The sequence below is a fragment of the Patiria miniata genome, unplaced genomic scaffold (genome assembly GCF_015706575.1).
Source record: "Patiria miniata isolate m_02_andy unplaced genomic scaffold, ASM1570657v1 HiC_scaffold_5, whole genome shotgun sequence".
NCBI lineage: Eukaryota > Metazoa > Echinodermata > Asteroidea > Valvatida > Asterinidae > Patiria > Patiria miniata.
This window is the reverse complement of record NW_024037072.1, coordinates 36,558,477-36,570,957: the sequence shown is the minus strand read 5'-3', so window position 1 is coordinate 36,570,957 and position 12,481 is coordinate 36,558,477. Positions and strand designations below refer to the sequence as shown.

The following is a 12,481-nucleotide window of genomic DNA, read 5'->3' as shown; positions in this document are numbered from 1 at the left end:
GATGCGGACCAGGCGGTTTCGTCGAGCTTTTCATGTGGTACTCGGTGTACGGATGGGGCGCTCCTGCCATTATATCCGGGGCCTGGGTTGTCGTCCATCGCCTGCTCTGACAGGCAGGGACACACTGGTGATATACCGACACTGCCTGCCTACAGCGTCGGCGCTTTGTTGCTGGTGGCTGCACCCATTTCGATTTGATGATGGCGAACGCGGTCCTCTTTATCTTGACTGTGGTCGGTATCAGGCGAACAGGAAGTCAACCAGCATGGTGATGAAGGACAAGAGAAAGCTGGAAAGACTAAAGATGGAGGGTTGCTCTCTGCATCAAGGTAATTATTCTTTGCATATCTGGGAACACTGTTGACAAAACGATGCTCTGGTACTTCAGACTTGAGGCGAAAATTAAGAATAACAATTTGGCTGAAATGACAAAACAGCTAAAATCTGTTACAAGTTCCCAGCCGAAGATTTGCTCATCTTTTCTGATTGGGACTTGAAATAACCCGTTTTATAATTATTTGCAATTCTCAAAATTAGATATACTTAAAGTCCCATATAAAAACCGGTAAGGACTAACTGATGAGATGGTCGAAGTAGTCCAAGGGATACGTGATAACCCGCCGTATTATCACAACCCACGATCCCCGTCGAAACGAGGGAAATTCGTAAAATAGCCCCCCCCCCCGAAAAAATGGGGTAAAACTAGTGCGCATGCGCTGCTTCTACAGGCAATTACGGGCCATTTTCAGACCCACGCAAAATACAATTCAATTCAATTCAATTCAATTTATTCATTCAATATTTTAACCCAGTCCTGTAATTGGCGTTTTTTTCTGCTGTTGGATGTGGATAATAAATAAATAAATAAATTCATCATGGCAGCGTGAAATTCTACTTCTCTGTTTGCACATAAATATTCAATTACCCACAATACAGAAAATTTAATATAGAAACATTAACACGTTAAAACGTTCAATGAAAAGGTACTAAATTAAATAATAAAAGTGTTTCTCAAAATAAGTAAAACCCTAAAAACACCCCCATGGACCACATTGAACGGGTTGCCCAGGGGACAAAGGAAGGTAAGCTGGAAGATAAATAATTATTAGGCCAAGAGGTGCGCGCGCATTACAAAAAAAATACGAATTTCAAACGATGCTCAAAAACTTCTGCCACCCTACTTTTTTCTGGTGCACACAGCTTTAAACATAGTTTTATTTCAACAGGTAGCCTTTCAGTTATGTAAACTGCTATTCTTAAGGGCCCTAGCCTATTACATTAAAACAAGTTATTGAATGAAACCAATAAAAAAAATTAAACAAAACCGAAATTCTTAAATAATAAAATGACAATATTAAAAGAGTTTTTAAAAATATATAAAAATAAAAATATATAAAAATCAGAAATTACTTAAGTAACAGGACCAAATCTATTAGCAAAAAGAAGAGAAAACTGTACCCATAGTCGACTAGAGTATATAGTCCAACCACACTGGGTCCGAGCATAGTAATTATAGTCGAGATATATGGTTAATGTATAGTTATAACTTGCTCTGAGTTAAGCCAACCGCGGTTAAAGCTGTTTTGTTTTATACAACACCTAGCCTTGACCAAGGCTATCAGCTTGTTCCCGCTACCGCACACCGCGCGCGCCGCGACACAATCACTAGTTGTACTATACTGTTAGCCTCAACGACCCTGCGTGTGCTTTGTGTGCATGCACGTACGCCCCACACACACTTCCGCAAACAGCCGTACAGTAAGTCGAGGCGGAAGGTCAAATCGTACCCATTTAATCGAATAATTATGCAGGTTAAAGGGAATATACAACATTTGCAAACATCGAAAAATAAAACTACCAAGTTTTACGAAATACCTTACTAGGATGTTGTGTAAATGACAGTCTAAAGCATCCTGTAAAATTATGGCACCTGGTGTGAAGTCATTTTCAAGAAAAATGGTATTTTTGTATACATTTCCAACGGTGGTCGGCCGACCACCGTTGGAAAAACCTAACTATTTTTAAACTACTGCTCCAACTTTACACTTTTTTCAGTCCAAATTTTATTTGCTATTGCATGGTTACATTCATGAACGGGTGCAGGCCAGCTAGACTGGTTCCCTTACCTTACAATTTCCGGCATCTATAGATTGATCCATTTTATCTTTAGTGGAGTCAGGGAACCAGACTACTTGAACATTTTTGTTTTTCTTGGTTTTCCAGCATTTTCGAACACAAAACTTCAAAACATGTCAGTGAAACAATATTTGATCTATTATACTAACCCCTCAAATAGTTCATTTCTGAAAATTACAGCAAAAGCCAATGATGTACATTCCCTTTAACTCGTATCTATACGCACCCGTATGAATTAACTGCAAGAAACGAGCTATTGACTTTGGGATGGAAATATACGAAACTGTCAGGTACATGGTGACAAAAAAAATCTCCCTGAATTCGTACCATGTGCAAATTACATCTCATACGTACACGCGTTCGTATGAATCGTATGTCGTGCCATGAAGCCTTTTTATAGCTCCATGGTCGTACCTACGACATACGTACGACATGTAAGTCGTAGATGTAAATCGCACGAGATACAAGTCGTTCTCACAAGATATGTTGTATGTACGACATAATCGACAAACAAGTCGAACATACGAGTTACAATTCATATTTTGTACACACGAGATATTAAGTCGTACTTATATACGACTTTGTCGTATGCGACATATATCGTACCCTGTCGACTCTACTTATGCACGACATATATGTCGTACCGGCACCTGTCGACATTATGTCATATGTTTGATATGTCATACCCTGTCGACATATATGTCGTACCCTGTCGATGATATTAGTCGTACCCTGTCGAAATATGTCGTACCCTGTCGATATATTAGTCGTACATACGACATATAATTATAAGTTGTTCATACAAGTTAAAATCAGTCTTACAGAATAAGTTTGCTGAAGGAGGGATATTTTTTTCCCGCATCCCCTTGACAGCTTAGAAGAAATCCCCCCCCCCCCGAAAAAAAAATCAGCGGTAGATATACTCAATAGTGTGAGCGCTTTTTTGCCGCTGAACGTGAAAGCGCAGCGTGTCTTATTGCATGGCGCCAGCCGGGCCGGTGCCTACAGTGGACGGCCTCAACGTGGCCTCTGTGCATGCTGACATCGTTTTTTTCCGGCGTGCGGTTTTGTACCGTTTGCCGTTTTTTGAAGGTCTAATTTTTCATCCTTTTCATTTCATTTTCGACCCAAACTATGTGTAACTTTATAAATATTATTCTACTATTATTTAAGATTTTAAGGGGGTGTTTTGCAATAATTATTGTTACCACAGGCTGTCTGGTTTAAAAACCTTTGGTCGTATTATGCAATTTAATAAATATTCATTTTTTTGTCCGCCGTTATCCAATGAGAGAAGACTATTTACCATAGCGCGTACTAATTATCATATTCAGCATACACGGTTGCGTCAAGGCTATCTAAGGGTGCATACCTGCAAATAAACTCCCATAGACACTAGTGCTAAATGCCCATACTTCAAAATTCTTTTAAAAATACTCAAAACTCTCACAGGTATTCAAGCTGCACAGAAAAATGATGATCAATGTGTCATCTTTCAATTTCTTTTCAATTTATGGTGGGTTGACCATTGACTTTTCGAGATATTTTCACGCAAAGAAGACGACCCCTATTTTCCCCAAAGCGGAAAAGTAGCCATCTTTAAAAAACGATCCCTCCACAACATGGCAAAATAGCGCCACTTTCGAGCCCAATAGCATCCAAAATGCTCAGAATTGGAAGCCCCAAGTCCGGGCCAGAGGTTCACTACCGTATCTCTTCAATTCCCCAATTTTACGGCGCTCAGAACTCTCTAATATAGAATATTTGAGGGTATAACTTTTATTCATGAGCTTGGCGGATCTATTTACCGGTGTGTACCCTATAATAGCAGGCAACTTTTAAATTTTAACACAAAATCACATTCAGGACAAGCAGAATATCTCCAAAGTCAATATTTTGAAAAAAAAAATGAAAGCAAAATATTATCCGAGGTCGATATTAAGCCCGAAAATAGTGATTGTTTTGCCCCTGCTAAGCTGTAGAGCGCCCCCAGCGACAATAAATTGAGTTCCAGCTACTTTTCAGCTCAAAATGCCCCCCCCCCCTTTCAACTATCAATTGTTGTAATCGTGTGATAGCCTACTGCTCCCTTATGATTTGGAAGCATCCGTTACGGGAAAAAAAACCTTGTTGATACCTTTAAAACACTTTTTCCTCCTCCCCGTAGGTTCCGCCCACTGAAAAGACCACTGCCGCGGCACAGCGCATGCGCGAAACAGCCATCTTTGTGATTCTTTATAGGGTGCATACCTGCAAATAAACTCCCATAGACACTAGTGCTAAATGCCCATACTTCAAAATTCTTTTAAAAATACTCAAAACTCTCACAGGTATTCAAGCTGCACAGAAAAATGATGATCAATGTGTCATCTTTCAATTTCTTTTCAATTTATGGTGGGTTGACCATTGACTTTTCGAGATATTTTCACGCAAAGAAGACGACCCCTATTTTCCCCAAAGCGGAAAAGTAGCCATCTTTAAAAACGATCCCTCCACAACATGGCAAAATAGCGCCACTTTCGAGCCCAATAGCATCCAAAATGCTCAGAATTGGAAGCCCCAAGTCCGGGCCAGAGGTTCACTACCGTATCTCTTCAATTCCCCAATTTTACGGCGCTCAGAACTCTCTAATATAGAATATTTGAGGGTATAACTTTTATTCATGAGCTTGGCGGATCTATTTACCGGTGTGTACCCTATAATAGCAGGCAACTTTTAAATTTTAACACAAAATCACATTCAGGACAAGCAGAATATCTCCAAAGTCAATATTTTGAAAAAAAAAATGAAAGCAAAATATTATCCGAGGTCGATATTAAGCCCGAAAATAGTGATTGTTTTGCCCCTGCTAAGCTGTAGAGCGCCCCCAGCGACAATAAATTGAGTTCCAGCTACTTTTCAGCTCAAAATGCCCCCCCCCCCCTTTCAACTATCAATTGTTGTAATCGTGTGATAGCCTACTGCTCCCTTATGATTTGGAAGCATCCGTTACGGGAAAAAAAACCTTGTTGATACCTTTAAAACACTTTTTCCTCCTCCCCGTAGGTTCCGCCCACTGAAAAGACCACTGCCGCGGCACAGCGCATGCGCGAAACAGCCATCTTTGTGATTCTTTATAGGGTGCATACCTGCAAATAAACTCCCATAGACACTAGTGCTAAATGCCCATACTTCAAAATTCTTTTAAAAATACTCAAAACTCTCACAGGTATTCAAGCTGCACAGAAAAATGATGATCAATGTGTCATCTTTCAATTTCTTTTCAATTTATGGTGGGTTGACCATTGACTTTTCGAGATATTTTCACGCAAAGAAGACGACCCCTATTTTCCCAAAGCGGAAAAGTAGCCATCTTTAAAAACGATCCCTCCACAACATGGCAAAATAGCGCCACTTTCGAGCCCAATAGCATCCAAAATGCTCAGAATTGGAAGCCCAAGTCCGGGCCAGAGGTTCACTACCGTATCTCTTCAATTCCCCAATTTTACGGCGCTCAGAACTCTCTAATATAGAATATTTTGAGGGTATAACTTTTATTCATGAGCTTGGCGGATCTATTTACCGGTGTGTACCCTATAATAGCAGGCAACTTTTAAATTTTAACACAAAATCACATTCAGGACAAGCAGAATATCTCCAAAGTCAATATTTTGAAAAAAAAATGAAAGCAAAATATTATCCGAGGTCGATATTAAGCCCGAAAATAGTGATTGTTTTGCCCCTGCTAAGCTGTAGAGCGCCCCCAGCGACAATAAATTGAGTTCCAGCTACTTTTCAGCTCAAAATGCCCCCCCCCCCCTTTCAACTATCAATTGTTGTAATCGTGTGATAGCCTACTGCTCCCTTATGATTTGGAAGCATCCGTTACGGGAAAAAAAACCTTGTTGATACCTTTAAAACACTTTTTCCTCCTCCCCGTAGGTTCCGCCCACTGAAAAGACCACTGCCGCGGCACAGCGCATGCGCGAAACAGCCATCTTTGTGATTCTTTATAGGGTGCATACCTGCAAATAAACTCCCATAGACACTAGTGCTAAATGCCCATACTTCAAAATTCTTTTAAAAATACTCAAAACTCTCACAGGTATTCAAGCTGCACAGAAAAATGATGATCAATGTGTCATCTTTCAATTTCTTTTCAATTTATGGTGGGTTGACCATTGACTTTTCGAGATATTTTCACGCAAAGAAGACGACCCCTATTTTCCCCAAAGCGGAAAAGTAGCCATCTTTAAAAACGATCCCTCCACAACATGGCAAAATAGCGCCACTTTCGAGCCCAATAGCATCCAAAATGCTCAGAATTGGAAGCCCCAAGTCCGGGCCAGAGGTTCACTACCGTATCTCTTCAATTCCCCAATTTTACGGCGCTCAGAACTCTCTAATATAGAATATTTTGAGGGTATAACTTTTATTCATGAGCTTGGCGGATCTATTTACCGGTGTGTACCCTATAATAGCAGGCAACTTTTAAATTTTAACACAAAATCACATTCAGGACAAGCAGAATATCTCCAAAGTCAATATTTTGAAAAAAAAAATGAAAGCAAAATATTATCCGAGGTCGATATTAAGCCCGAAAATAGTGATTGTTTTGCCCCTGCTAAGCTGTAGAGCGCCCCCAGCGACAATAAATTGAGTTCCAGCTACTTTTCAGCTCAAAATGCCCCCCCCCCCCTTTCAACTATCAATTGTTGTAATCGTGTGATAGCCTACTGCTCCCTTATGATTTGGAAGCATCCGTTACGGAAAAAAAAACCTTGTTGATACCTTTAAAACACTTTTTCCTCCTCCCCGTAGGTTCCGCCCACTGAAAAGACCACTGCCGCGGCACAGCGCATGCGCGAAACAGCCATCTTTGTGATTCTTTATAGGGTGCATACCTGCAAATAAACTCCCATAGACACTAGTGCTAAATGCCCATACTTCAAAATTCTTTTAAAAATACTCAAAACTCTCACAGGTATTCAAGCTGCACAGAAAAATGATGATCAATGTGTCATCTTTCAATTTCTTTTCAATTTATGGTGGGTTGACCATTGACTTTTCGAGATATTTTCACGCAAAGAAGACGACCCCTATTTTCCCCAAAGCGGAAAAGTAGCCATCTTTAAAAAACGATCCCTCCACAACATGGCAAAATAGCGCCACTTTCGAGCCCAATAGCATCCAAAATGCTCAGAATTGGAAGCCCCAAGTCCGGGCCAGAGGTTCACTACCGTATCTCTTCAATTCCCCAATTTTACGGCGCTCAGAACTCTCTAATATAGAATATTTTGAGGGTATAACTTTTATTCATGAGCTTGGCGGATCTATTTACCGGTGTGTACCCCTAAGCTTCCGCCTCGACTTACTGTACGGCTGTTTGCGGAAGTGTGTGTGGGGCGTAAGTACATGCACACAAAGCACACGCAAGGGTCGTTGGGGCTAACGGTATAGTACAACATTGTGTCGCTGCGCGCGCGGTGTGCGGTAGCGGGAACAAGCTTATATGGGAACAAGTTGATAGCCTTGGTCAAGGCTATACAACACCTGAATGAATCCCCGTCATCTGCTTGGTGGATCGTTGACATGATCACATGTCATTGAATTATTCGTCGCCGCGCACGGCACGGCCGCGCCACTTGTTTTATTGCACGGTGAATAGAACTTCCATTTGCACGGTTTCATTACTGCCGGTGGTGGCGCTGTTATTACGAATCTGATTCACAGAATGTCAAATTGGCAGACGATTCGCGAGAATCTTCGTTTTTTTCTCCGAAGAAATATCGGAACTGTATGTAAATGCTGACGCTGCAAACACACAGAAGCAAATAAGATTTGCTGCCAAACAATTAGACGAATTTGGATATGGTAGATCTGAACTTGTCGAGCACAGTTTTGGAAGGGGCCCCCCCATTTTTCTGAAAAAGTAGAACATTGATGTAAGTACCAGTTCACAAGTCAACCAATCAGATGACAAGGATTTATTCAGGTGTTAAAATTAAACAAATAATGAATGTTTCATATTCGTGCATGTAAAAGCATAATTTTATTCGATGCATCAGATGAATTTTCCATTCCACTCCGCATCGCCTCGTCGAATGGAACATTCATCTGTAATTATTCTTACCATTGCACTCACAAACATTCATTATATGTATAATAGCCGTCATGCAAGCATCTCAAAAAGGCTGAGTGCGCTCATTTTTGTTGTCATTCCTCTTCTCGTTTTCTCAGATCTTAGTTGCGACAGGGATGACCTGGATTCTCATCTTCATATTGGGGTACGCATATGCGGATGGCTTCTCCTATCTCTTCAGCATCTTGATCTCAGTCCAAGGACCTCTTCTCTTCTTCTGCTTCGCCTTCACGGAGCGAGTCCGTGGCATGTGGCGGATCAGGATCTCTGGGCTCTTGACGCGCCGGTCCAGGGCTGGGACATCGGCAGGCGCTGGCGCATCTACGATGTCTACAGCTTCCCGGTTGCAGACCAGTAAATAGGCCCCAAAATTGCCGACCAAATCACGATTTGTGCACTGTTGATCGCTGTCTCAATAGAGAGTTTTGTGGCCCTTGCCCTAGAAGAGGTGGGGGAGGGGGTAGAAATGTAGGGGCCTTGATCATGAACAAGACTTTGAGCATGTTTTTCTGAGAAAAAAGTGGATTAAAGTCGATCTGTTTTGCAATTGAGTTGATGAATCATTTCCCGATGGGCTTCAGGACTATACTTTTACTCGTGATCATTTTTGGAGGGAAATATCACCCGAAAGTAGTTGGTTAACCATCTCAACCCTCCCCAACCAATGGACAGAAAATGAAATAGGGTAAATCAAGCTTTAATTTGTGTATGTCTTAAACACATTGGAGAATTGGGAGCAATCTACCCGATTTGTTGAAGTGGTGCATATGCGAATTTATGTACTGGTCTGCTCGCTGTACTAGAGAGTTGTTACGGAATATAGAGGTAGTATATGGGCATACATTGTGTGTTATTGGTTGGAAACGGCCATGGGACTACAGAGAGGAAATCTCCCGTTCGTGATAGGGATGGAACTAGCGAGGCGAGTGTTCTTAATTTTTCATATTTAGTTATTCTGACTTTTCTTTGCAATTGATCACACACCTGTGAAGGGGTACAAGCCTGCTAGACTGATTCTCTGACCTGACAATTCCCCAAAGTGTATTAATTGCTTCGTTTCATCTTAAGTGGGGCCAGGGAACCAGACTACAAGAACTTTTGAATGAGACCTCGAACGAAAAAAGAAAGAAAGATGTCGGCTCACCTTTAGTTTTGTCATAATTGCTTTACAAATCTCAGATTATCCGGGGATCGACAGTAATTCAGTTGTCGCAGGATAGACTAGTTCCCCCATCAGAATCGATACTGTAGGGACCCGGAGTTACGCAGAAGCAACCCAAATAAAATACCTTTTTGTCCGAGGGTTACAAATGCAAAAAAAATAAGAGGGGGGGGGGGGGGCGAGTAGTTTTTAACCGGATTAAATCAAACAAAGTTGAAAACGCATTATGGAGTTTTAAAAAATAATAATAATTAAAAAAAAAAAAAAAAAAAAAAATCGAAATTTTCAAGAGCACGGACAGTACATACAACCATCGATTCTTTGCCTTCAAAGAATGATCTGTTTTCAGTTGTTTTCATTTACAAATATATCACTATGAACTAAGTCTTGAGGTAGTTTTGCATCTATTGCATGCCATGGGAGTCACTACCAGTACTGCCCAATGCATACAAATCAAGTTAGCTAGTATTTACTTACAAAATATGATCGGTCTATATAACACTGTAAGCATGCAATGACATGCATAGAAATATTCATATTTAAGTATAATAAAATCAATTCCGGTATGGTGATCAGGGACCGGATTCAGACGAGGACGAATATCAATTAGTCGAATAATTGGGTATTTTCAAAATTGGGTATTGATTTATGCTATTTTGATTCAGCAGTCAATTGTTTATCTTGAGTTTGCCTATAATTATGCTAATACCTAAGCTCTAAACATCACCACAACCCCGCTTCTAATTGAAGCATATTGAATTTTGATGAACTTGGGCCAGTCAAAAAAAAAGTGCTTACTGCTGCTTATGTCAAGGCATCCAGAGGTCAGTTGCATGTAGCCTAATTATGTAAATGGTTGCTCTGAAATTTAAAAAAAAAATCACTGTAACATCGGTTCTGGGCCTTATCGGCAAATTTTGCTAGTTCATGGTCAAAATAGTGCCGAATCGTACTCTGAATGCAAGTAAATATTAGGACCGGATTCAGACGAGGACGAATCGTTAATTAGTCCCATCTATTAAAGAAAACGGGTTTATTTAAGGCAGTGGCGAGTTCATCCGGGCATTAAATGAGGCACCGTACAATAGACATGACCCATTGTGTCCACGCGGACGCGAGCGCAAGAAAAACAAAATTATCACCAGTTGTTTTGTTATTGTCAACCCATGTCAACATAAACATCCTCTTCGCTGGATGTTTGCACTTGACCATCAGTAGTAAACTGAATCAAAAGCTTCGTGTTGTCTACATTGTGGTAATATTTTCATACCAATCAAATCAATTTCACCCCGACGGTCGGATAGGTAATTAAGACTATAATTTATACTTCAGGACTAATGGGGATTGTTAAGGCTTGCGTGCGTAGGGAGTTTCGTTTCGTAATTATCGGCATCCAGCGAAATCGCTCAGGAATGTCGAGCATTACAACTTGCATCGCGTAAGCGCGAACATCTACCGGGAGAATTATAGAAATTGAGTCGCATGTGTGTACCCATTTCGGAGTTTAAGCCCTGATGTTGGACAGAATAACAGTTTGACTTTGGACTTCAGAGCACCATGAACGACTAGAAGGAGGTGAGTGTTTGTTTTTGTACCGGTATATGTTTCAAAATGGCTCTCCTATTGCTATTTTCGAATTTCACCTCCAAAATGGTTCCGTTTTCAAAATGTTATTTTTTAGGAGTACTAAAATTATTCGCTCAATGAGACATTTAAGAAAAAAATACGAAGACGTTTAGTTATGGAAACTGTTCAATGAATAAATTATGTGCGGCCCGGCAATAATTCAGGCATATCTTTTGTGCGTTACGGGAGCAAATCCAAAACAAAAAAAGTTCATTTTCAGACTGTTAAAACATCTCAAATAGAAAAGGGTCGCCTTCTCCGGTTAAAAAGAAAACAAAGATTAAAAAGCCGTTAGGAAAAAGAAACACATGTTGAAGAGCATGGGTAGATCAACTTTAAAGATTTTGCGATAAAGAAGTAGTTGTATTGTACTATTTTGAGACCATTGTTGCTATGTGTAAGATGTACAGATCTCAGCATATTGCATGGCACCTCCAGAGTTCCGTAGATTTTATTAGTTGCTACCATAATAAGTTTGCCAGCAGATCGTTATCTTTTCTAAATACACTTGTTAACTTCGTGTATTTTGATAAATTGGTTAAGATTTGGAAGTCTGCATTGTGAAGTGCGCAATAAAAGTAAGTTTACTTGCATGCGTTTTATACAGGGTGAGTAAAAAAAAACGAAACCCAAATGTTGGGATCATTGTTTTGGGGAAGTTCTGCATGTAGCAATTTTAAAATCTGGGATATGAAAGCCAGATTCATCAGCTTTCTTTTAGTATAAGAATCATTCAAATCACTCATGTACTTTTCAAGTTACAGAATTTTAAACACAGCCACCGTTTTAGGGTTCTGTCCACGGATCACAAAAAAGTGTTCTTTCAACAAAACGGATGTGTGTGAATTGTTTTCGATTTGCTGAAAGAACGCACACCTTTTTTGTGATCCGTGGACAGAACCTTAGAACGGTAGTTGTGTTAAAAAAAATCCGTAACTTAAAAGTACATGAGTGACTTGAATGATTTTTGTACTAAAAGAAAGCTGATGAATTGGGCTTTTATATCCTAGATTTTGAAAGTGTTACATGAAGGACTTCAATAAAACAGTAGTCCCGACATTCTTGGTTTCGTTTTTTTGACTCGCCCTGTACATCCCATTGTGTAAGTTTGTGAGGTTAAGAACCGGGGGAAACTGAACGCTTCGGACAGTGCTCTGCCCGTCGTCAGTGGACTGAGGGAATTGAATATTGCAGTGAAGCACCCGCGTACCAAGAAGGACAGAAGATTCTGGATTGTAGTTAATTAGCGTCACTTTTCACTTTGTGTAGCCTTTGCAAACGTCATGGTGCTGTAGACGGCCAAACGTGCCACATAACCAAGTTGCCCGGTAAAACGTGATATCGTGATTGGATTCGTATTGTGAAATGCTTTTCATTCAAAATCCGAACTGGAATTTTATTTGGGTTTCACTTTTAAGTTGACGTGTTCCAAGCAG

The 12,481-nt window shown here is 40.3% G+C and overlaps 1 protein-coding gene across 1 annotated transcript; it reads left to right on the top strand.

The window, feature by feature from the left end:
* Positions 1-267: 267 nt before the first annotated feature.
* On the top strand, positions 268-9,259 carry LOC119740439. The gene is made up of 2 exons (XM_038215753.1): positions 268-329; positions 8,356-9,259. Exons 1-2 carry the CDS (start codon positions 272-274, stop codon positions 8,613-8,615), a joined length of 318 nt encoding a protein of 105 aa, XP_038071681.1. The 5' UTR covers positions 268-271; the 3' UTR covers positions 8,616-9,259.
* Positions 9,260-12,481: the final 3,222 nt, after the last annotated feature.